Genomic DNA, 23,920 nt, shown 5'->3' with positions numbered 1-23,920 from the left:
AGCGACTTGCAGACTACCACATCGGGAAACCCCAGGGTGTCTGACACGTGGGCGGAGCCGGCGAAATCACTATTATCCATTAGGACCCTGCATTCACTTACACCAGCTCAGTAGGCAAGCCCTGTGTAGGTTGCCCCAATCACCTTCGCAGTCCACGATGGGCTACCGTCACCCAGTGTCTTACAGGTGCTACTTTATTGGAATTGCAGTACACAGAGGTCGCCCGCTGATGATGTCCACAGGCCTTGATCGTCACCATGCCAGCCATCATGGATGACCCGGCCAGCCCAACTATACATCGGGTCTCGGGAGCCCAGCCCTTCCCAGATCCCCACAACCCAACCTTGCCGGCCGGTGTACAGCCGCGACAAGTCGTTCTCAGGGACAGACAGACTGTCGCCACGCTGGTGCCCTTTGCCTCACGCGATCAGGTCCCCCCGTCTCTCCTTGAGTATCTGAGCAATCAGTTCGCCAAGGAGATCGAGGGGGTGATACCTACCCCATGATCGAGCCAATGCCACTGGACAAGTTCTCAGCGTACTGGTTCCAGAACTTTGCCGCAATCATGCTGCTCGGCAGCATTGAGAGCGCCGACCAGGTTGTCGAGGGCAAAGACTGGTCCAAGGAGTGCCTTGGCAGCTTTTACATCAAGCCGAACTATCCGGGACGAAGCAGCCACGTCTGTAATGCCGGGTTCTTGGTCACTGATGCTTCCCGCAACCGCGGTGTAGGCAGACTCATGGGGGAGACATACCTGATCTGGGCGCCGCGGCTGGGCTACAGCTACTCCGTCTTCAACCTGGTGTATGAGACAAACGTGGCATCGTGCCGCATCTGGGATGCGCTGGGCTTCAAGCGTATTGGCCGGGTCAAAGGTTGCGGCAACCTAAAGTCGTATCCGGACCGCCTGGTCGATGCCATCATCTACGGGCGGGAGCTCTCTACGTCCGCCGACGGCGAGACCGCATCGGATCCACTGCTCGTGAGTGAAGAACGCTTCGACAAGATCAAATTTTACCTCAAGCATGGCCGCTATCCAAACGGGTCTGACCGTGCCGAGAAAAGCAGACTGCGTAGTGCCGCTACTCATTACAAACTCCTCGACAATGACGTCCTCATGCTCAAAGACAAGGAAGTCATCAGCGACCCAATTCGGCAAATGCAAATAGCCCGCGACACGCACGAGGTGATAGGACACGCGGGCATAAACAAGACGACGGCCGTCATTGCAGAGAAATATCACTGGAGCCGCATCAAAGAGACCGTGTCGGATGTAATTAGGACCTGTACACAATGCAAGGACTCGGCAAAGACGGCCACGCCTTTGGCTCCCGCTTCACTCGTCTCCAGAGATGCTCCTGCCATTGAAAGTGGCACTGCCGGTGATCTCCAGAGACTTGGTCTTGGGATACCACCGTCAACGCAATTGATACTCGATGCTCTGACAAACGACGAACCGGGCGAAGACCTGCTTGGGGCTCCCTATCCAGACTCTGGCATTACCTCGATGAATGCGGGCGAAGAAAACAGAATGCTCAGCCTGGACAGCCACTATGACTCACTGCAACACCGTGACACACAATACCACAGCCATCATCACCACGACATAGCTCACCTCCTTGACGATTCGCCACAGCAGTATGCCAATCCTAGTGATATAAGCTCGTTGCTCAACCCGCCACTTGCCCCAATACCAGAAGGCATACTGGGGCACTCCACAAACTCGCGCCACCTCCGTCCGCATCACTCCAGTACTGGGGAATACGAGCACAGTCGAGATCATCTGCAGCATCACAGCGGCTCTTCGAATAACGGCACCCAGGCCAGCGAGCTGCACAGTCTTTATCATCCTATAGATCCACGTATCATCGCGCAGCCCACTCCCTCGTCTATCTTGAGCAGCCTCTCCCGGTCGTCATCATCCTTCCCGCACCCTGGGGAAAACGACCTGAGGCCCGGAGCTGCAATGTCATCATCAGGACCTCTGAGTTCCCATGCCGACGTGCACGATACGCATGCTGCAACGGCTGGCCGAAGAGAGCGTGCAGCTGCAAGCCCCAAGCAGAGATCTTATGAGTCCTCCTTCTTGACGCATGAACTATTGCATGATACGCGGCACGACAATGCCGAGATAGACCCGGATGACTCGTTTCAGTCACTTCTCCACGACCCAGACAGCGTCATGCTGGATGCAGGGCCCACTCATCATATCAGTAACGACCAGGCTGCCGTGGATCGTGATCTCGAGATGCTCCTGCATCATGACGAGGACACCGCGGCGGGGGGCGACCCGCTAGACCGCCATGCCGGGGACAGTCTCGACGCCATATATTCCCAGCCAAAGGGCACCACACTGCCGCGAGATGGTGGCAGACATGATGATGAGGGGACGAATCAAAAGGAGCAATTTGAAAGAGCCAGCGCGAAGCGTGCGCGCAGTAGCATTTACGACGTTGTCTTTGATGGAGACGAATGAGCGGTTGTTTGCAACCTCGGCTGTCGGAGCGAAGCAACGCAAAGAACTGCGCCAAGTGTGAAGATTTCCCAAAGGGCGAGCCAAGCGAAGTGTGGTAGGCATGATATTGCCATCTCATGGAGGGGCGAATGTTTCGCTCAAAAAGCAGAGGCGCGTCCGCTATGGTGCTCGTGGAGTCGATTGATCCACGACAACCATCATACCATCGCCTGCATGACCGTTTTCCTCGGTGTCAAACCATGTATGCCCCGTCAACATGAGCCCGGGCTCAAGGAAGAGGCCTTCATTAGCCGGATCAATGCTGCTCTTGTCGAGCTCTGTTCCAACATGATCTACAAGTCTCTGTTCGACGAGGTTGTCTTCTTGGCCGGCACTCAAAGGACTGGCAACTCTGCGCACGAAACTTTCGTTGCCCAAAATAGCATCGGACTCGTTCGGGATATCTCGCGACAGTCTCGTCTGCTGGCCAGCCACTGCCGCTTCTCCTGGTGCGTAGGAATCGAGTTCAACCGCTGGCTGAGTAGTTGTCTTCCCCGTCACGGGGGTCTCGGAGGCTTTGCTAGTGCGGTTCCTGCTCGCCCTCGGCCCTGCTGGTGGTCTTTTCCGCGGTTGGCGAGCACGGCTCCCGTTCGGTAAGGCTTTTCTAGAGCGCTTTGGAGTCGCAGGCGCCTGTCTTGTCGTTTTGGCCTTCTCGACGGGTGCTGGAGGCGGCTGAGGCGGCTGCCGCCGGGCAGCGTAGCCCGGGGAAGCCGGCAGCGAGGCCCATGGACTTCGATATCCGCCAGAGGACAGATGGGTGGGGACGCCATGATGTAAGGGCATGTCAGGCTGGTGTTGCATCTGCTGCGGCTGGACGAAGCCACCATTGTATCCGTGTAATCCACCGAAGCGCTGCTGATGAGGTTCGTATGGTATCTGCTGCAAGAGCCTCGGGTCGACGACTGGAAACCTTTGATCGACACCGGCGCCGGCGCCATCACCCGTGGTCGGGTGGTATGCAGAAGTATTGCCGTCACGTCGAGCTGTGGAATAAAAGCCCGACATGGTTAGCAATGGGAAGACGGTCGAATCTTCGCCATTGCCAGGGCGATGCGTGCTTTGGGGCAACATTGATGATGTCTCTGCCTCCAAATTCTGACGAAGTGGCGTGTGCTGGGGCATCGATTGAGGGTGATCGCTACTTGAGCCCCCGGTAGCATCAGAGGAAAACGCTGCATTATTTGACGATGCTCCCGGCGGATAAGCGTGTGCAGCCGCTTCTGTGCCGTGGGAAAGAACCTGTTCTTTCAACGAAGCCCAGGCATCTGACGTGTACCATCTACCCCCTTCTGGCTGTCCCCGGGCATGAGTTCCACCAGTGTTGCCGTGGATCAGGTCTCTGGCTCCAAAGATGCCGTGTCGCTGCTCGCCGCCGCCGCCGCTGCGACTGGAGACACCGAGAAGCACGCTGATGTCGACACGGCAGTATGGCTGGGCGTGGTCGGCACCAGAATATGTGGTCTCTGAGCGCTGGTCTGCTTCACGCACATAGACGATGTAACTCGTCCAAATCGTCAGCTCCGAGGGGTTCAAATCACTCCAACTTGGATAGTAAACCCATGCCAACCACCGCAGCAAAGAAATGAAGACTGACCTCGCAGTAACGCCCTCACGGCGTTCAAGACGGTTGCCTCGGTGGGATCCGCGGCCCGCACGTCCCCAGCGTCATCACGCAGAAACATGCTCACGGGATCGCCGGGGCAGCACTGACTGCCCTGGACGTGGATGGCGATGCTGTTGACAAGTTCTTGTCCGTCGTGGCTATTTCTGTGGTGGCTCCCGTCGGGAGCATAGATCTGTCCATGATCAAAGCCATGATGACGATGATGACGATGATGTTCTGGTTGTCCATGATACGGACCACCCTGTCGGATGAGGTTGTGGTGCTGCTCGGTGGGGGCGGCGTTCTGGGGCGGCGCCGGAGTGTGGCCCCTCTTCCGCGCTGCTGGTTTCGCCTTCATCGTAATCAAAGAAAGCTATTCCCCCTTACTGTGCACGAAGGTAAAGCGGAGTGGCGATGTGTCCCTAATCTTGACCGAGAGATGGTTTGTCGTCGTCAGTCGTCGAGGGAACTCGCTCAATCCTACCTATCTCGGCTTGATACAACTGCATGGGCGAAAATGATAGAAAGGTTCCTCCTCAGGCAGTGCCGCCCTGCAGGACATAGCAAGTCAGAACTTCCTTTCGCATGAATGAAGTGAACATCCAACATGGAGAAAGGACAAAGAGAAAGGAATTGCCACCAAGGTGCACGCCTTGTTGAGTTGCATTCCTCCGCAGATAGGGACACGGGTAACCAGCCCGGACGAGTCTCTGTGGCGGGGACTGTCATCGTCTATGTCTTTGTTCAAACTTTAGAGTGGCGGCGTTCGCTGCAGGCGTGGCTTACCTGCTGTGTCAATCACGGCTTTGTCATAAATCCACACGTAGCCTATCTCACATCCTCGTAGCCGAGAAATGGTTCTTCGTTACAGAACTATGTTTGTGAATAACCAAGGGCAACAAATCTGCATTCCAACGAGAAGAAGTATTTTGGGACCAACACCGTCAGTCAGGCGGCGACCCTATTCAAAATTCCTGGGCGACATCGTAAGAATGCCGGGTATCTTTGTTACGTTTGTAGAAGCACGTGAGCGAGAAAGATACACAAACTGCCCAGTTAGACCCCCCCCTACAAATCATCTCTTGCACAACACTAGACGAGATCCATCGGACATCTAAAAGTTCTTCCACAGCCTCTGCCAGAGACTCGGGCGACGACCAACATGATCCTCGTCGACATGCTTCGCCTGCAAGTCACGGCGCCTGCCAAGGTTCAAATCGATCTCATGGACGCGCCAGTACCTCGTTTTGAAAGCAAACTTGTAGCCAAAGTATATGATGGGGAAGACGACGAGCAGGACATAGGCGTCTACGAATCGACCAGCATCGAAAGGGGCCAGAGTTGTCCAGCCTTGGATGAGCGCCAACAAGATGTTTGCTCCGAGACCAAACCAAGGGTTGTACGGGTAGCCCAGGGATTTGAAGGGCAGCTCAGAGGGTGAATAGCCCTGAGCTGCCCATGCCTGGCGAAAGCGAATGTGCGTGAAGGAGATTGAACCCCAGACCTGCCAATCAAAGTCAACTTAACGGGACAGAGAATCTTAGCAAGAGGACTGGCTTACCAGGAATGTGGAGACACCACTCAAATTGACAATGTACGAGTAGGCTTTAGCAGCACCCGTACTGATGTTCATAAGGGACAACGCCCCAAAAGCGTTCGCCACAACGATAGCGGGAATCGGCACGCCACGCTTGTCAGTCCAGCCCAAAAACTTGGGTGCCTTGCGAGTCTGGCCCATGAACAGCAGTGTACGCGAAGCAATGTAGATCGAGCTGTTGATGGCCGAGATGCAAGTGACAAGAATAAAGGCGTTGATGAGGTGAACACCTCCCTCGAAGCCAGCATTTTGAAGCGCCACAGTCATTGGGCTGAGCAAAGCTCGGCTTGCACCCTCGGTCAACTGAGGCGCATCGGCCGGGCAAGTCATGCCGAAAAATAGAGCCGCGCCCATGTAAATGAACAGGATGCGCCAAAAGACTTGACGGATGGCTAGAGGGACAGCACGTCCAGGATTTGCGGTCTCGGTCGCAGCCACTGCGACGGACTCGACACCACTATAGCGGGTCATGTGAGCTTGATCCAACGGGCCGAATTATTTAGAATAAGGAACTTACGCATAGAATGTGGCACAGAAGACAAAGACCTGTGTGCAAGCCATCATCAGCTGAGAACGGGCAGCCAGAAACGTGCATCAAGACTATCTCACCTCTGCAACGCCTCTGAATCCAGACACAAAAGCTCCAGGATCATGCCAGTACAAGAACCCAAACGCAGGTCTGTTGGGAATACCCCCGGAGACGTAGACGATGGAAAAGATGTAGAAGGCCACCAGACCAAGGAGCTTGAAGAGGGCGAGCCAGAACTCTGCCTCTCCGAATGCGACAATACCAAGCAGTTGGAAACCAGTAAAGATGGACCACAGGATCAAAAACCAGCCCCAGACCGGGATCTTGTCCGTCCAGAAGACGAGAATAGAGGTGACGGCATTGTACTCGTTGGCCAGCACTGCGAACCAGATGATGAAGTAGTTCCACCCAACGCTGGTGTCTCAAAAGTCAGTCATTCCTTCCGTTTATTTTTTATTTTTTGGGTTGCGGAATCTGGCAGTCTCTATACACAACTTACGCAGTACCGAAGGCAGGATCAATGAAACGGTCTGCGAGCGTAGTAAAGGCACCGCCACTGGGGTATAAGGTGGTAAGCTCGCCCAGAGACTGCATGATGCTGAAGGCGACGATGCCAATGACGCCGAAGCCGATGATGAGGGCGGCCGGGCCTCCAGACGAGAGAGCGCCGCCGGTGCCGACAAGCAGGCCCGGGCCGATGATGCCAGCGAGGGCCATCATGGAGAGATGGCGGGTCTTGAGGCCGCGCTTGACACCGCTCTCCGGGTCGATGTCGCGGAGGTCACCATCGCTGCCAGAAGGCTCGCCATAGACCGTGTCGTCGTGGACCAGCGGTGGGTCGTTTTTGTAGTGTGGTGAGCGGCTACCCATGGTGGGTGGGTGGCTTGGCGTGTAAGTGCCTGGCCTTCAGAGGACTCGAGGTTGAAGATGTCACGGATGCTCCCTCGGCACTAGAAGGGCGTGACAGCTCTGGTGCAGATCTCGGGAGACGGGTTAGGTAAAGGAACAAGGGCGAGACATGACGCCGCGCAACACGGCGGCAGAAAAGCGCAGGCGATCGACAGGTCAAGGGTCCCAATCATCTTGTCGTTGCGTGCTGGGAACGGGTCGGGGGGTGACGTGCTGGGGACGTCGCAGTGGAGCTGCATCCGGAGGCGAGCTTGTGCTGGCTGGGGCTGATGGGTTTGCGTCCCAGCTGCCGATGATGCCATCCGCGCTAGCGCTGCCGACACCGCTGCTGGGCCTGCACAATCGTCTCTGGGCGGCGAAGGGTAACCTTGGCGTGGGATCTTGTCGCTGGTTCACAGGAGGGTGCAGAGTCTTTTGTGAATTCGCACATGCACATGTGCAACCCTGTATCTTGTCACGGTCATTGAGAAGGCGCATCCATAGCGTGTCCAGCAGGAGCGACCGGCCCCGCCTGCGGGTGCGGCTGCCGCCATAGTTCCTGCCCCCCACGCCTGCCCGTTCGCATCCCATTAAGCTTACTCGCTGGTCGCTAGGCCCCGCCCGCGCTCGCACATCAGCCGCCTACAGGGTGGACCCGAAGCATTGGTCCATGGTCGTCCAGAAAACAAAGCTACAAACTACATGTCGCAGAGCTTGCGCTGGGCCTCGGACTGTGACAACCTCAGTACGGCAAAAGAGGAAATCAGTGCCCTTTTCGTTTCTCGTCGTCGTTGTTGTTGCTCCCACAGTTCGCTATAGACGCCCGCTTTCAGGACCCCTCGTAGGCATGGGGCCAGTCTATTATTGCAGCCAAGCCAACTGGCTGGCCCGTCGGTTCACAGCCAATACCACGAACAATAAAGGTAACCACACAACGAGGACCTAGTCTTTCTGTGAGATCCTGGCCCCGGTACTTGTGTAGTGGCCGCTGTCTAGTCCACGTCCCGCCGACTTATCCCTAAGGCTCAGGCGTTCAGCCATAGAGCCGGCCTAGACAAAGAAACGCCCTAATCGGGTAATGACGTCAACCAATCAGATTCCCATCCCGCATGATGTACTTCACTACCTAATGACACCGACTCTGCCAATGAACAGCAGTGTTTCGTTCAACTTGAGCAGCTTTCCGTATCTTAAGCTAGAAACCTTACCCAGTCCTTACATTCAATCACTTTGTGTTGTTCTTGCCTTACCAAGACGTACGAGTTCTCTTCCTACGGTCGTGAGGACATCACAAAGACTACATCAAACATGGACCATTTGCCTTCCTTTAAGGGATAAAATATAAAAATGGCAGACGAGGCGTGGCAAGATAACCTCCTCTCCACCCGGCACATGCACAACCGCCGAGGCCGGGGCAAGAACAGCAACAGCAACAAAGCCATCAACACCGCCAGCAGCAAATACAAAACCGATGGCGGTGGCAGTGGGACTGGCTTTGACGTGCAGCGCATGTTCGCGACGTACTCGCTCCGCTGCCCCAAGGCCGTCACCACTGCAGCCCCATCTGGCATCGGGTCATCGCCGTCGGGACCGGGTCCGGAAGCCGAGGCCATGACACGAGGGAATGTAGTCCACGGCGCCAGGCGCGGCCGTCGAGGCGCCAACGGGGCGGCCAACGACGAAGGGTTTCTCGAGATCTACCGCGTCACACCCGACGGGCAAGGCTTGGTCGGATCGTTCCTGCTTCCCGTGACGAGGAGAGATATTCCCGGATCGGCCAGCCTGCTCAAGAAGAAGGTGAAGCAGGAGAGGAAGCAGGCAGACGTCGAGTTCTTGGAGGCAACCGTCATTCTCGCGGGGAGCAGGAAAGCAATGGGGCAGATCCTGAGTGGAGTGGAGGCTGGTTCGCAGAGTCACGATCCTCTCGAGGCTACGAAGGGCGAAATTCTTGATCCTGAGCGACAAGGGAACGACGACGTGGACACGCGTGAAGATGGCCCAGCCAGTGATGATGAGCACAGCCGCGAGCTTGAGCGTACGGGTGACAGTGACCAAGACGACCCGAGCGGCAGTTCGACAGACCACAATGACAACGAGGACGATAATGATCATAATGACCATGCAGACTCAGCCGGCAGCACAGAAGACGAGCAAGATGGACAAGAGGACAGAGCAAACCGCTATCAACGCCCTTTCGAGAAGAACAGCTTCCGCTCGCCAAAGTTCTGGGTGGAATGGCGTAGCAGCAGCAGTAGCAGCATCAGCCAAGCCGACCCGGGAGAAAACGTCACAATACATCCCGGAGGTCCCCAGGAGCATGATGCTCTGGAGACCGGTGGCGACGCTAATCACTCGTCGCCTCAGCCACGACCGAGTACGGACAGCGTCCTTTCCGGGACGGGATATTTGGTCTTCCAGGGCAACGACTGCCGCAAGTTCTCTGGCACCATCAGCTGTCCGGCCCTCGGGTGGGACAACCTAGCAGCCTCTGGCCACAGGCTGGCCGGTGCCGGATCGAGGGATGTGCAGGCCCTGTGGCCATCGAACGACCTGCGAGCCATATGACTTACACATCGGCGCGGCGTGACAACTGTCAGATAAATCGGATTCGGTCATCTGTTTTGGACCTTGTAACCGCAGCGCGTGTTGTACCGAAGGGCTGTGGACGAGCATTGTCCGCCCGACTTCGTAGGTAGGTCAATCTGATGATATCGTACGCTACTTTAGGGCTCCTCCCTGCCTTTACCCTTCAATTCGGTAAGGCGAGGTTGTCATACAGCACATTGGCTATGCACCTTGTCGGAACATAGTCGAGCCAGTGGCCTAACCGTGCGCAATCATTCGGCACAGTACAAGAGACAAACGCTGGGGTCTGTGCGGGAATCCTCTAGGAAAAGTCTTCAGCAGAATAATGAATCACTTGGAGCTGAGGCCGACGAGAGGAAGAGGAGCTATGGGAATTATTTTGTGACCATAGAGGTGGTCCTGCACAATCAGGTATGCTGAGGTCATTGGTCTTCCCGCGGTTTCGTCACGGTGTGCTTATCCGGCTACAACGCAATGCTCAGTAGGCTATAACACGCGGCCGCGGCTACTGTGAATGGCTACCTTGCGGATGATTACACGAAGTCCAGAATATAAAGGCGGGTACTACAAGGTCCTTGATGCCTTGACGGGAGACTGTGATCATAAGAGTTATTAGAAACAAGCGCGTTGGCGCTAGTGCTACACAATTGACAGCATGGGAGCCAGCACCACATTCAAGGTCATCATCGCTGGAGCTGGGCCTGTAGGGCTGCTGATGGCCCACGCGCTCAGCCGTGCAGGGGTCGATTTCGTCGTGCTGGAAGAGCAAGATGAAGTGGTGCGGCACGCTGGTGCTGGGATCGCCCTCAGTAAGTCGCCCAAGACTGGATATTTCGTTCCTCCCGTGTGCCCCTCGAGAAAAAAAACAAAGCGGAGAAAAACCCCTCGAAACTCTCAGCTCACACTAGCAATAACAAAGTGCCCGGGTTGGTCCGGATTCTGGATCAGATTGGTGTTCTCGAGCACATCAAGCGACAGGTTTTTCTCAGAAACAAGATGGATCTTGTGACGAACGGGACGGTGTTGCAGCAGTGGCCGTTATTCGACTTGGTGGCCGAAGCGTAAGGAATCCCAGGCTCTCCGCCGCTTTGCAAAGTTGGCCGAGAAGAGCTGTTGGTTGTATGCTGACGTGATGGAACAAGATAGTTTCGGCTATAGGATCATCCAGACGAGTCGAAAGGATGTCATAGAAGCGCTGTTCACGACATTGCCTGGCCATAGCGAGCGAGTCAAGACTGCAAGTAAAGTCTCCAAGGTCGACCTGCGTGATGACGGAGTCACAGTCCACCTGGCGAATGGCGCCACCGTCGACGGCTCGATCCTCATCGGTTGTGACGGAGTCCACAGCCGCACCCGGCAAATCATGCAGCAGCTACGCGAAGAGGCCGGCGGCTCGGCCGCTGTTGACGACGATGCGACGGTCATGGAGAGACGGTTTGCCGGGATATACGGGCGCGTCGACAACCCCGTAGGCATCGCGCCCGGGTTCTTCTACGAGTCGCGCGAGGCGGGCTTCCTGATGCAGATGTCCGTCGGCGACGACGTCCTCTGGTACGTCTTGCTCAGGCACCAGCTGCCGTCCCCGGGCCGGACCAGGTACACGGCCGAGGAATGCGACGAGTTTGCCAAAGCGCTAGCGCATCTCCAGATAGCGCCGTTGGGACTTACGTTTGGCGACATCTGGGCTCGGACGGACAAGGAGACTGCCGTCCTAGTCGACCAGCAGCAGGGGTGTGCTGAGAAGTGGCATCACGGCGGCCGTATTGTCCTGGTGGGTGATTCGCAGCTCAAGGTCACCAGCGAGTCCGGGGCGGGCTTCATGGCTGGGGCATATTCTGCTGTGCAGCTGGCCAACGAGCTCCAGGATCTGCTGTCGAAACAGTCGGGACCAGGTCAGCCAAGCGCCTCGGACCTGGATGCCGCATTCGCACGATATCAAGTGGCCCGCATGCCGGCAAGCAAGGCCATGCTGGAGTCAGACATTGCAAGGTTGGATCAGTCGATGTGGGGGTCGTGGAAGGGCTGGTTGATGGACCGCTGGGTGGTCCGCATGCCATGGGTGGACATGGCAAAAATCTTCAAGACGAGAGCAATCCCGCGCATGGCAGGCGCCCCGGTCCTACGGTACGTGCCTTTTGAGGGGAAGTCCGGAACTGCTGAATGGCAGATAAAAGTCCCGAGGGTAGAAGCACTCTGAAACGGGTGGAAAAGATATTAGGACAAGGCCGGAAGTGGCAGGGGCACCGTGAGCTCTCCCCATGTGCAGATGAGTCCTCTTAGGTCACAGAAATCGCGGGCTTTCTACATGCATGTGGTATACCATTTGCATATCTATCTTAAGACAATAATATTGCGAGATTATCAGATCTTGGTGTTGTTTTGGCTTGCCTATGAGCGTGTCAGACATGCTCAGTCATGATCGACACACCTCTCGTCCCGATGAAGGACTCGTGGGAGACTTGCGGTTTTAGCGAGCCAATAAGCAATCCCTGTCCGCTTCTTCGAGGATCCAGCGCCAGTGGTTGCCAAGTGCCTTGCCATGCAATCAGGCTATTCTAACACCCCAAGCTGCTTTTGCAACGCTGCCGACCGCCAAACAAACCCAAGTATACCAGTCCATAGATGACCTATAGCGAGATCGGACATTACCAAATAACACACTTGGCATCAGCATGGTTCCAACTCAAGCATAACCACAACCCACAGCTCCAGTCGACCGCTTGGACAGGCTCGCTGCCCCATCGTCCTTACCGCAACATCAACCTGCCTGTTTCGGCAGATGTGTGTATGTGTGCCCTGTTTTGCGCAGATCATTCTGCTCGACATGGGTCCTTCCACCTCTAAAGCCATGGGGCACTTTAGCCTCGGGGGTCGGTGGCGGGGGATGCGGTGCGGAGAAACTGGGGAAGCAAGCCCCCGTCTGGGGAAAAACACCTGCTCCCGGACAACATTCGCACGAGCTGCCGGGAGGGCTCGCTCTTGGCAATTTTCTCATTGCCGAAGCCGTATAAAAATGGCCTTGAATGCCGCTGACGTAGCAGGTTGAGTGGAGTTGCATCTCCATCGAATTGGGTGCACGAGTTCTCTGACTGTTCAGAGTGCCCTCACCTGCAAGTGTTTCGGCCACAATTGCGACAAACTTGGTCTTAATCACCATTCCCTTAAAAAAAAACAGCCATGTTCAGCCTTCTAAGATCGTTGTCGAATGTGTTGCTATGCGCGACCGCCGCCTCGGCTGTGTACATAGTCCCAGGAGGTCGGTGGCGTGACACGGACGGCAACCTCGTCAATGCCCACGCGGGTAGCATCGTCTTTGAAAAAGGCCTGTTCTGGTGGTTTGGAGAATACAAGCCCGAGGGACAGGTCGAGGGCGGTGGCATTGCCGTCTACAGCTCTCCCAACCTTGCGACGTGGACACACCATGGACTGGCTCTTGGTAAGGACTACAATCCTGCCCCCATTCAACGTATGCTCTGTGACACGGTTGTGCTTACAGCAGTGGACGTACACACGCAGAGCCTGTCGAAGGACACCCGTACATCTCTCCCAAGATGATCATCCAGCGACCGAAAGTGGTTCACAGCGAGGAGACGGGACAATACCATGTGAGTCCAGCCAGGAACGCGGCGCAGACACGACCCCCCCCCCCCCCCCCCCCCCAAAAAAAAACAAAAAAAAAAACATTACTGACCCTAGCACAAAGATGTGGTGGCACGCCGACAACTCGACATACGGCCTGCTCCTGCAGGGCTTTGCGACCGCCGACCAGATCCAGGGTCCGTACGAGTTCGTCAACGCCACGGCGCCGCTTGGCAACTGGTCCCAGGATTTCGGCATGTTCACGGACTACAAGGATGGCCGCAGCTACGCGCTGTACTCGAACGGCGACCGCCGCGAGGGCCGCGACGTGTACCTGACGTCCTTCAACGAGGCCGTCACGGGTCTTGACGAGGTTGTGCACCGCTTTGACAAATTCGACCTGGAGGCCCCGACCGTGGTGCAGACGGACAAGAGCTACTACGCCCTTATGAGCCACAAGACAGGCTACAGGCCCAACAGTGAGTCTTGCCTTTAAAACGACGAAGAGGACAAAAGGGAGAGGAAGGAAAGATCACAGTGTAGCTCACAGACAGTACTACAGATGTTGTCGCCTTTCGAGCCGACAAGCTCAGCGGACCGTGGTCTCAGCCCTGGATCATTGCCCCACTCAACACGAGGACTTTCAACTCGCAGTCTGGGTTCAACCTCCGCATTGAGGGCACGAAGAAGACGACCCATCTGTACATTGGCGACCAGGTATGTTGGGGTCCATGTTCCACAATGGCTTCCCGGTTGGCATTGGGATTTTGATCGAGGGACGCATGAATGACAATTGCTGACCGAAATAGTGGGACTCGAACTCACTTTGGGAAAGTCGCTATATCTGGCTACCGCTGGAAATTGATGACGAGAAGAAGGACCTTTCGCTGAGTTGGCATGATGTCTACGATTTAGATGTGTAAGACGAAGCCAGCAGCCGACAGTTGAGAGATGACTGACAACAAGGTTCAGGGTCACTGGCGAGTGGGAAGCCGTCGAGGGCACCACGTACTATGGCAAGGACGCCACGACTGCTGGCAATGCGTGGAAGCAGGAAGCGGTAGGCAATGCACTGAGCTGATGAAGATTCAGGCAAGAAGGCGGTGCTGACTCGCTGTTGTTGTCATGTAGAAATTCGCAAGCGACGGCGTGATCCTGACAGGCATCTACGGCAACGACAGCACCGTCACCTTCAGCGGCGTCCAGGGGTCTGGCGGGAAGCAGTGGGTGTCGTTCTACTACCAGAACATTGATGACATGGGCTTTGGAGACCAGCGTAAGTCACCTACAGTACCTGCACTGTCCCTCACATGGACCGCTGCTGACACGTCTGTCGTGATGGCCTTGCAGCGATGGGCGCGCCGGACCGCATCGGCGGGGCGTGGCAGCTGCGGCGGATCGCCAGCGTCGTGGTCAACGGCAAGACGGACGAGGTGCACTCGCTGTACCAGCGCGACTCGCACAAGGGCATCATCCTGTCGACGCCGCTGGAGCTGGAGCTCGAGGCAGGCAGCGACAACACAATCACCATTGGCGGGCTGTTCAACGGCGTCGACTACAAGGGCGCGGATATCGACAAGATTGTCGTGTACCCGGCCGAGGGGAGTGGCGGGTATCCGACACGCGTGTGAGAGACTGAAAGAGTGGATAAAAGATGAGAAGACGCGACTTGATCAGGCTGGGCCTGGCAGGCAGCAGGAAGACGACGCTTGCAAGGGTTGCTTGAAGACTGGTCGAGTTGTCGAGTGTTTTGGGACAGCGGGCACCCAGACTGAGCCATGTGATTGGCCCAGAAGACCACGCCCTGCGGCGGAAGGGACCAAAGGCCCCTTGGCCCAAACAGGCAAAATGTCAACAAAGAACCCTCAATGGTGGTTACATACATCCCCATTACCTCTTGAGAACGTGCTACAACCGGCGTGCATGGCAGAACCCACATGCGCATGTGCCTGACTGGCAAACGTGGGGTATCCATGTCTTGTTTACTTTGGACTGCCGTCATGCCAATTGATCAATCAGGAGCCCGCCATGGCCACATCCTGACGTGACGGCCCGTCGCGGTGACCCAAGCGCCTCCCGGGCCACCTTGATCTCCAGTCCATAGCCAATCGATTTGTTGACTTTGCCATCTGCACTTGCACGCCCAACCGCGAACCCCAGCGTTCCCCAGGTGATAACTGGAGGGGAGCTTGAGCTGTCATTCACCACCTCGTCGAGCCCGGAGCAAAGATACTGATATCTGGTGGCGAGGTCTTAGACTTTGTCTTCGCATCTTGTTTCTGCTTTGTGTTCATCTTCTCGACCACTGTAGCACAGTATATCAACTGAGTTGCGTGAGTGTGCAGCCTCAAGCGAGTGCAATCCCACAGAAGACCCGCGATCAGGGACAGACAACCTTCTTGGTCGTGGCTACTTCCAACCTGCAACGCCAAACTGATCGGCTGCTTCACCTGGACCAGCAGTGGCCACTAAAACCATAAACATGGACGACAGCACCTGCATCGCCCGCCGGCGCACACCGCGGGCGTGCACAAGGGCTTCGTCAGCACCAACCACCACGAGCACAGGACGCAACAGCTCTGCCACCAGCAAAGAACAGCCAAGTACACAAGTCGTGCAACCCACCACCACCACCACCACAACAACAACAACACTCGTCACCAAGACACCGGGGAAACCAAAGTCCCGCAAGAGAGTCCGCTTCTCAGACCCTGGCCCGCAAGCAGGTCTCAACCAGGACGATGGCGAGCCCGACTCTGGCAACGACGCCGTCCTGTCATCAACCGGCCTGACTCCCATGGTCCGACGATCGTCTCTGGGTTCCGGCACAAGCACCACCTCAAGCCCGTCAGCAAAGCGAAGGCGGCATTCCACGCCAATCAGCTCAACCTCGACGCACCTCTCTTCGCCTTCCGCAGCCAGCCCCGCCAAGCAGGAGATGATGGCCGTGCACTTTCCTTCTCTCCGCCAGATCCTGTCCGACCGGGTGAAGCGGCGCATTCGCCGCAACGGGCTAAGCGAGGAGATGAACGTCATCGCCGCCGAGAAGAAGGCCCAGCAGGAAAGCAGGGAGGCAGAGCTCGAGCAGCTCAGGAGCTCGCTAGCAGCCAAGGACGCCGAGATCGAACGCCTCCGCGAGCTGTCCATGCTGAGTACAAGCAGCAGCAATGTGGGTAGCGGGGATGTGGATGACCATGACACGGAGACAAGTCTGCCGGCGCTGCAACGGCAACAACACGAGCAACTCTACATGGACGACACGGCTCGTTGTGACAGCAGCAAGCTGGTGGAGCTTGAGCGTGAAGTCGAGACACTCAGGCAGCAGCTGAGCTCGCGCTCGTCACCGCCACACGGAAGTAGTAGCTCGGTGGTACGGCAGACCGACGACTCGCGCTTTTATGACTGGACCATGTCGGCACGCGACCCCTTCTCAGACGAGTATACAGACATGGATATCGACGTTGACGATACTCATCTCGAGGACTCGGCCTTTGGTGACAGCACCATGGTCGATCTGGTCTGCAGCACGCCCTCGAGGCGACACCGTGCCACGACTACAACTTCTGGAGCCATGGGAGTGTCACTTCCGGCTGGATCTTTCCCGACACCGCCATGCACAAGCCCGACCATTCCAGCTACGCCTTGCTCTGTAAGACAGACGCGTCCGCTACATGTGCCGGTCACGCCAAGCTCACACGCCTCTGCATCTGTTCAAGCATCTCTGCCAGACCCGGATGCAGTCGCTGTCAAGGCGGAGCTAGAGTCCTTGCGGCTGGAGCTGGGTAAACTCACAGATACATTGGAGTCTCAAGCTGCTCTGCAGACACGGATTACAGAAAAGGTGTCGTCGGGCCTTGCAGAGCACGCTCCCAAGATCCACGAGGACGGACAGAGCTCCAACCTCGCGGGACATGTCCAGCAAGACAATGCCGGCGTCGAGTCCCAGCTAGACAAGCTCCTCCAGGTCCTGTCAGACCGCACCGCCGCTCTGCATGACCTCAACTCCTCCCTCGCATCCCTCGGCTTCCCTGGCAATGACGCCAGCGAAATCATCACATCCCTGACTGCGTCTCTCCGCGCGGCACGGCTGGAGCTTGAGTACCTCACCCCCGGCGAGCTCTCTCTCCCGCTGACGTCCCACGGCGCCGAGGTGCTCGACCTGGTCCTCTCGGCCCTGCGCGACCTTGCCCGCAGAGAACAGGAACACGAGCAGACCATCGACGAGTACCACGCCCTGGAGCTGTCCCTGCGCCAGCAGCTCAGCGCGCGGGTTGGCGTCATGGACGCCCTGCGCGTGCAGCTCAAGGACAGCGAGGCGTCGCTGGCCGGCCGGGACGACAAGATCTCGGATCTAGAAGTCGGCATCGACCGCCTTAAGGGCGCCGCCGAGGGCTACCGGCGCGACATTGCCGAGCTCGAGGCGCTCGTGCAGCGCATGGAGGGCGACATGGCCGCCGCCGCCGACGCCGCCGAGATTGCCGTCGCCGCGCGCGACAAGCACATTGCCGAGCTCAAAGCCAACGGTGCCGCCGGCGAGCGCAGGCTCCGCGGCGAGCTGGCCGGCAAGCAGGACGAGCTGGACAAGTGCAACCTTGCGCTCGCCGAGCTCGGGGCCAAGCTCGCCGCCGTCATCGACCAGACCGAGACTTTCGACGCTGAGCTGTCCTCCCTGCACGAGAGCAAGAGCCGGGAGATCAGAGCGCTCAACCGCTCGCACGGCGAGAACCTGGCCGTCCGGGACGCCCGCGTCGCCGAGCTCCGCAGGGAGATTGACTCGATCAACGCCTCGCTGCGGCGGGCGTACGGGACCATCCAGGGCCTGCGTGTGGAGAACATTGCGCTGGGCAAGCAGGTCGAGGCCGAGAAGACCCGCGCCAGGGTGGCTATTGACGAGATGAAGGCGGAGATGCGGCATGCGGTCAAGATGAGCAGCGGGTTTCTGGCCACCCCGAAGAGAGGAGGTAGTCGCAGGAGCGCCACCAGCGCAGCGACGACGGCTGTGAACGGCACGCCCTCGAGGAGGAAGTCGACGCGGTCGAGCAGCAGCAGTATCAGCCTTGCGCAACCTGTCATCGCAGCCGAGGAGGGGGAGGAGGCAGGCACACCGGCCCTCGCTAAGCCGGCCAAGAGGCCTAGGAGATATGACAGCGGGGTCGGTCTCAATGAGGACGAGTGATTGAGTGCATCGGGCGAGGTTCTTTTGTCGAGCAGCATTTGTCTTCGAGCACTTGCGAGGCGGGGCATAGCGACGAGGCGTTCAAAGGCATGTGGTATTCAATCGTTTTACACGCGAGTTTCTTTTGTCAGGCTGGGGCAGGCGTCGGGTTTCTTCTCTGTAAGGCGTTGCGATCTGGAATGCTTAAGACACTACAGAGCGGTCGTTAGGGCCAGATCATAAGCATAGTAGAGTCACGACTTTCTAATGTCTACGAACATGATAGAGATGGTCCCCGCCGATGACTTGTTCCATGCATGGCCTGTTGTGCTCTGGAGCCATGTACATTATCGGCTTCTCCGTCATACGGGAAACCGACCACGGCTCATCCTGTCCAGAGATTTCGACAAATGCGCTGCCGAAACGAGTGAAACCCACCTCTCCGCACGCACATCCATCCACACTCCGTGCCAACAATCAAGAGATATCCACACACATACCTACGTTTATACTACAGCCCAACTAGACCCCTAACGGCCGCGGAGATGGGCGGTATCGAGGTGAACAGCACCGTGACGGTGCCGAACAGGCTCATCGACAGGCTGGACAGCGCGGCCGCGCGCGGGTCCAGGGGCAGCAGCATGGCGGTTGCCAGGGCTGACGAGTTTGCGCCGAGAGTTACGCCGCGGGTCACGTAGTCATCTGTCCAGAAAACCATGGTTAGTCCGTTGTGGAGAGAATTCCAGTTTCTGAGGGATTGAATCTTCCCTCCCCGAGAAGTAAGGGCATTAAAGTATGAGATGAAAAAGGAATTTGCTTGGCGCGTTTGACACACCTTCGGGGATCCGCATGAGGGCCAACATCCGCCGGCCAAACAAGACCCCCGAGATGCCGCTCATGATGGCCACGGCGGCCACGGTGCTCGCCTCGCCCCCGAGGTTGGCCGTGGCGGGGATCGCCAGCGCGAGGGTCAGACTGCGCGAGGCGAACGCGAGGCTGCGCGGCGCGGAGATGCCGACGGCGTGGCACAGGGGTGGGTACGCGAACAGCGAGGCCGCGGACAGGACCACGTTTGGGAGCACGATGGCCGGGAAGTGCTGGCGCAGCTCGCGGCGGTAGCGGTACATGGGCAGCGCGAGGGCGACGATGCTCACGTCCAGGACGCTGCCGAAGACGTCGCCGGCGCCTGGTAGAGGAAGGGAGAGCTTCTGGGAGGAAGTCCAGAGTTGCAGGTACTTGGTGCCCGTGCGGTATTGCCCGAGTGCTTCGTACAGAGAGTCGCCTTTGATGGCCCCGAGGGCCCAGATCCCAAGAACAGTGAGCAGAGAGGAGACCAGGACCGGATGGAGGAACCGTGTCCAACGTGGGGGAGGCGATGTCGCTGCGAAGTAGGTGAGGATGCTGAATGTCGTATGGGCGGGCATGGCGTATCCCGCGATGTAGTACACTGGCAGGCCGACGAAGAGGAACAGGGAAGCATAGACGAGGAGATCGAGGCGGCTCGTGACTATGGCAGCCCACTGCTTCGACCGAGCCGTCGCTGGGAACTTCTCAGGGGCTGCTGCCGCTGATGCTGGCGGCGAAGGCGGAGGTGATGGTGCGGCAGAGGGAACACGGCTGCTCTGCACCTGCTGATCATCCTGCAGTTGCAGCTCGACGGCCCGCTGAGCGACACGTGGCGGCGACTGCTCAGGGCTCGTGACGTCCACCGTCGAGACCGCTGCTGAAAGCGTCGCAGGCGTGGGCGTCCCGTCGGTCTGCGGCGTCACCGTCATGGGGATCTCGTCGGCCTCGTTGCCCAGCTCCTCGGCACGCTCCGTCATGGCTCGCTTGGACGAGCCGAGCATGAGATTCACGCCGCGCGTCATGTATGCGGTCATTATCATCATTGCAATAAATCCAAGGACTGTTGTCCCAGGTCGATTAGCACACCGGCCAATAGAACTGGACAATGCACAGGCACTTACTGAACACGGCAATGATTTTGAACACCTCGACAATGCCAACTGGCGGGCTCAACGGGAGCAGCACGAAAGACGGCGTGAAGTAGACATTGATCCATCGCAGGGACCAGAGACCCTATTACAGCGCGCAACGGACACGCCATCAAAAGGTCAGCCGCCACTGCCAATCACTATGGATGGAAATGCCTTCAGGAAGAAGCATAGATACTGAAAAGATTGAACACATACAGGTACCTCGATGAGCGCCACAGCTCTGCGCGTCCGGTGCTCCCCAACCAGCCACTCAGACAGAAGAAGGCCCAGGAACAAGACGATCAGGACGGCCACCGATGCTGGGAACGGCAGCGAGCCGAGGCGGAACAGCTTGTCAAACGCGAAGCATACTGCAAGAACGGCGAAAATACCGACGGGCACAAACACCCATGACTGAAGGAGGCTCTCTCGCGAATCGCGGGCAGTCTGAGTCGAGAAAGAAGTAAGCGATCAGCGCCTGGTATGGGATTTCTAGGCGAAGGTATGCACGTACCTGCAGCGTGGCAGCTGCTACATCGGAGCAGAAGATGGCGGCCTTGTCCTTGGTCCCGCCCGGAGCCGCCGCCATGATGCGCAACACTGTAGCAATGTTTCTGAGGACAAGCTTGCTGAGCCTCTGCAGCCCGCGCCGCAGTCCCTGGATATGACACAGACGCAATGGGACGCTCAATGGGGCGTTGATGGGTGAGACGCGCGGAATTATGGCGACAGTACTTACCCCCATGCAAATTGTCCGGGACGAGCCGATGGTGCCTTCCGGGTGCCGGGTTCAGCTGGGTTCAGGCGCCCAATTGGCTGCCGGTATCGGCCGCGTCCTGATTCGGCAAGCAGCCCAGCACTGAGTGAACGGGGGCGCGCCACCACCACCCAAGAGTGCTGAGGCAGTCAGGACAAGACACCAATTGACAATTGCCCAATTCGCAGCATCATGTTCCTGGCCAGCAGCAAGTCAGTCTTGCCCACTTGGATACAGTCTAGTTTCTTTCAATCTGCAGGGTGTCCTCGCCCCTATGCCGCCCGGGATGGCGCCAGCCAGTTACCATAAAGGTAGCCACTGAGTGTCCCTGGTCTCTACCGTAGCTGAAGAACGTACATTGGCATGTCAGCTTGCACCTTGTCCGTCTGAGTATCACCAGTCTGGGCTGGTTCATGCAAAATAAAAAAGAGCGTGAAGATAAAAAGTAGAATATTCTGAATAAGGACTCTGACGCATCGTATTGAAAAGTCGTGCTGTGTGTCGCCTGTGTCCCCAAAGCGTATAAAGTCCGCGGATGTGTCAAATGGGCACAGGTTAGGGACTGGAGACTTCCTATTGATATGGAGCTCAAACGGGATAGCTGGGCGGTAGCAAGGCTTAGTCTTGACCGCTAGTCCCGGATTCTTTCTTCACGCCTTCATCTTCACGCCTTCCATGTTCTGGGCATCTGTCTGCTATGCATTGCACGACGAGCACTTCTGCCATCTGAACCACATCTCGCTTTAAACCATTGACTGAGACTCTGGAACAGCACGAACTTGCCTGCTGGCACGCTAGGAAGTGGCTTTGTGCTCCTGTGACCAAAATATGACCGACCTCCGTTGACCTTACCTCCCTGCTTTCAGGCCCGAGTTTTCAGGCCGCAGCCCACAAGCAGCTTGTACGACACACGGCGGAAATGTTTCACCTCATCCGGTTCGCCCTCCATCCACGTTTCTCTCAGTAAGGGCCAGATGTCTCGATGGATGGCAAGGGGTTCGCTGTCTTGCTCACGCACTTCGTAGTAAGCAGTTTGGGCGTCCTCGTATACTTCAAGTCGCTCCCTCTTGGCTGTCTCTATTGAAAATGCGGTAATACGGTTAGCAGGTCGTACTTGATATACGAGACCCCATGGCCTATACACGTACCTTTGAATCGTTTCATTACGCCCAATAGCATCTCTCGAGCATTTGGCTTCCTCCTCATCGGAGCCCGTTTAGAGTTTCCACTCTTGCTCCTGGCATTGTTCTGTGCGGGGAGAGGCACTTCCGAGCCGCCCGCCTCTTTAAGCACCTTCACGTACTCCTTGTCCAGATCTTTCAGTTGGGCCAGTCTGCACATGACGTAAAAAGTCTGGAGACCGCGTAAATCCAGCAGCCAATAGCGGAGCACTCGAGGGCAGAAAGCCTTGGTTGTATGTTGCCAGCCCTGGTTGCAGATGCACACCAATGGGTTGTCAAACCAGTCCCTCTGCTTTTTGTTGAGACCTCGCCCAGAAAGGTTGTCTAGGTCGATGGCGAGCCTTCTCAGCTTCTGCAGAGGTCTCATGATGGTGTGCTGCACCAACAGCCCCTCGAAGATGCCCATAGGATTCGGCCCGGTAAAGTGGATGCAGACCACCTCACTCGCAAGGCCGATGTCGACCGCTTGGATAATGCCACCAGCCTTCCCCTTCTTGGGGAAAGCCGCCGACCTGCAGAGTAGACTGCGCCGAGGGAGTGATTTCACAACTCCGTTGGCAAGACGATTGACTCGGCTAATATTATGTCTGTGCCACCATGTCGACTTCTTCAACTCCGCGAGTGTGGCAGTCATGGTAGTCAGGGTTTGACTCTGTTGCCGCGGATCGGAGTTCTTCTCCTCATCGAGGTCGATTGAAATATACTGTATGTTGTCTCGTGGAAGTGCCTCCTTCCAGATCATGACCTTGAGCTCGTCTGGTAGCTGCTGAAATCGGTGGAGCCCGCCAGACGGGCTAGCCTTGAGCACTTTGCCTTCGGGTTGCACCGGGCCCTGCTGTATGGCTCTGTCGCCGCGCTGAGGCATTTCGCCAAGTAAACGCTGAAATGGTGGGAGCAACTGCTTTTGGATATTTGTTGTTGTTATCTACCCACTGGCGCTGCTTGTTTTGACTTCGTGACCTTGTGACTTCTTGACGGCGGCAATGGTCGCAGTATCAGGGCGCAATGTACCAGGGTCTATGCGATCACAGTGCTTCGGGTGGCAAGATTCTTCTCGCTCTTGGTCGTCCTGTGCAGTCTAGCTCAGTGTCGCCTTGTTCTCGCCAAGGTGTATGAACCAGCCGCGAGTGTGAGCCGGGTGTGAAGTTCTTTTCGGGGTTGGGCTTGGAACTCCTGATGATGTGATGATTGAATGGCGAAGCTCGCCGTCGACAGGAACGGTTGCAAGTCGATCTGCTGTCGAGTGCAACTGCAGTGAGCGGTTGGTTGAGCTCGTCGTTCAGCAGAAGTCCAGTGCTGAGCGAGGCAGGGAAATGTGCGTGCGTGTCTGCTGGTGGTGGCCGACTCCGACGAAGCTGGCAGTGATGGGAGGACCGCAGAGTGAGTTGATCCTGATCAGGGTACGTTCGATGCAAGACGGCACAGAGAAAGAGCATTCATGAGGAAGGCGCGAGGCTGCTCACAGGACTTTGGCGCAATCAGCCTTGAGCATCTCACCAGCCGGCAATCTCGACTCTAGTAGCCCTGCATGAGCATAAATACATCAGTGCTTGA

The 23,920-nt window shown here is 57.1% G+C and overlaps 9 protein-coding genes across 9 annotated transcripts; 5 read left to right on the top strand and 4 right to left on the bottom strand.

Moving 5' to 3' along the window:
• Nucleotides 1–514: 514 nt before the first annotated feature.
• On the top strand, nt 515–2,476 carry B0I36DRAFT_363792 (uncharacterized protein; the record flags this gene model as incomplete). The annotated part of the gene is made up of 1 exon (XM_046158874.1): nt 515–2,476. The coding sequence occupies one exon, from the start codon at nt 515–517 to the stop codon at nt 2,474–2,476; it is 1,962 nt and encodes a 653-aa protein (XP_046011509.1).
• Nucleotides 2,477–2,635: 159 nt separating this feature from the next.
• On the bottom strand, nt 2,636–4,367 carry B0I36DRAFT_363791 (uncharacterized protein; the record flags this gene model as incomplete). Its single annotated transcript, XM_046158873.1, has 2 exons — nt 2,636–4,016; nt 4,204–4,367. 2 exons carry the CDS (start codon nt 4,365–4,367, stop codon nt 2,636–2,638), a joined length of 1,545 nt encoding a protein of 514 aa, XP_046011508.1.
• Nucleotides 4,368–4,963: 596 nt separating this feature from the next.
• On the bottom strand, nt 4,964–7,344 carry B0I36DRAFT_384768 (amino acid permease/ SLC12A domain-containing protein). The gene is made up of 5 exons (XM_046161024.1): nt 6,744–7,344; nt 6,325–6,658; nt 6,233–6,261; nt 5,680–6,172; nt 4,964–5,622 (listed from the first exon to the last, which is right to left on the bottom strand). The coding sequence occupies exons 1-5, from the start codon at nt 7,112–7,114 to the stop codon at nt 5,233–5,235; spliced, it is 1,617 nt and encodes a 538-aa protein (XP_046011507.1). The 5' UTR covers nt 7,115–7,344; the 3' UTR covers nt 4,964–5,232.
• A 1,135-nt stretch (nt 7,345–8,479) lies between these two features.
• B0I36DRAFT_363789 (uncharacterized protein) lies at nt 8,480–9,697 on the top strand (the record flags this gene model as incomplete). Its single annotated transcript, XM_046158872.1, has 1 exon — nt 8,480–9,697. One exon carries the CDS (start codon nt 8,480–8,482, stop codon nt 9,695–9,697), a length of 1,218 nt encoding a protein of 405 aa, XP_046011506.1.
• A 676-nt stretch (nt 9,698–10,373) lies between these two features.
• On the top strand, nt 10,374–11,915 carry B0I36DRAFT_290692 (uncharacterized protein; the record flags this gene model as incomplete). The annotated part of the gene is made up of 3 exons (XM_046151712.1): nt 10,374–10,527; nt 10,638–10,779; nt 10,865–11,915. 3 exons carry the CDS (start codon nt 10,374–10,376, stop codon nt 11,913–11,915), a joined length of 1,347 nt encoding a protein of 448 aa, XP_046011505.1.
• Nucleotides 11,916–12,794: 879 nt separating this feature from the next.
• Nucleotides 12,795–15,370, top strand: B0I36DRAFT_325284 (galactan 1,3-beta-galactosidase-like protein). Its single transcript, XM_046154217.1, has 8 exons — nt 12,795–13,154; nt 13,235–13,323; nt 13,422–13,776; nt 13,860–14,014; nt 14,107–14,216; nt 14,270–14,357; nt 14,429–14,573; nt 14,648–15,370. The coding sequence occupies exons 1-8, from the start codon at nt 12,896–12,898 to the stop codon at nt 14,926–14,928; spliced, it is 1,482 nt and encodes a 493-aa protein (XP_046011504.1). The 5' UTR covers nt 12,795–12,895; the 3' UTR covers nt 14,929–15,370.
• A 409-nt stretch (nt 15,371–15,779) lies between these two features.
• B0I36DRAFT_245264 (uncharacterized protein) lies at nt 15,780–18,473 on the top strand (the record flags this gene model as incomplete). Its single annotated transcript, XM_046150144.1, has 4 exons — nt 15,780–16,466; nt 16,581–17,777; nt 17,883–18,261; nt 18,397–18,473. 4 exons carry the CDS (start codon nt 15,780–15,782, stop codon nt 18,471–18,473), a joined length of 2,340 nt encoding a protein of 779 aa, XP_046011503.1.
• Nucleotides 18,474–18,963: 490 nt separating this feature from the next.
• On the bottom strand, nt 18,964–21,017 carry B0I36DRAFT_374797 (LrgB-like family-domain-containing protein; the record flags this gene model as incomplete). The annotated part of the gene is made up of 5 exons (XM_046160309.1): nt 18,964–19,154; nt 19,288–20,358; nt 20,420–20,531; nt 20,645–20,875; nt 20,943–21,017. The coding sequence occupies 5 exons, from the start codon at nt 21,015–21,017 to the stop codon at nt 18,964–18,966; spliced, it is 1,680 nt and encodes a 559-aa protein (XP_046011502.1).
• Nucleotides 21,018–21,867: 850 nt separating this feature from the next.
• On the bottom strand, nt 21,868–23,231 carry B0I36DRAFT_384763 (uncharacterized protein; the record flags this gene model as incomplete). The annotated part of the gene is made up of 2 exons (XM_046161023.1): nt 21,868–22,262; nt 22,334–23,231. 2 exons carry the CDS (start codon nt 23,229–23,231, stop codon nt 22,048–22,050), a joined length of 1,113 nt encoding a protein of 370 aa, XP_046011501.1. The 3' UTR covers nt 21,868–22,047.
• Nucleotides 23,232–23,920: the final 689 nt, after the last annotated feature.

This window comes from Microdochium trichocladiopsis (genome assembly GCF_020744255.1).
Source record: "Microdochium trichocladiopsis strain MPI-CAGE-CH-0230 chromosome Unknown B0I36scaffold_6, whole genome shotgun sequence".
Classification (NCBI taxonomy): domain Eukaryota; kingdom Fungi; phylum Ascomycota; class Sordariomycetes; order Xylariales; family Microdochiaceae; genus Microdochium; species Microdochium trichocladiopsis.
This window is presented reverse-complemented; position numbering and strand designations above follow the sequence as displayed.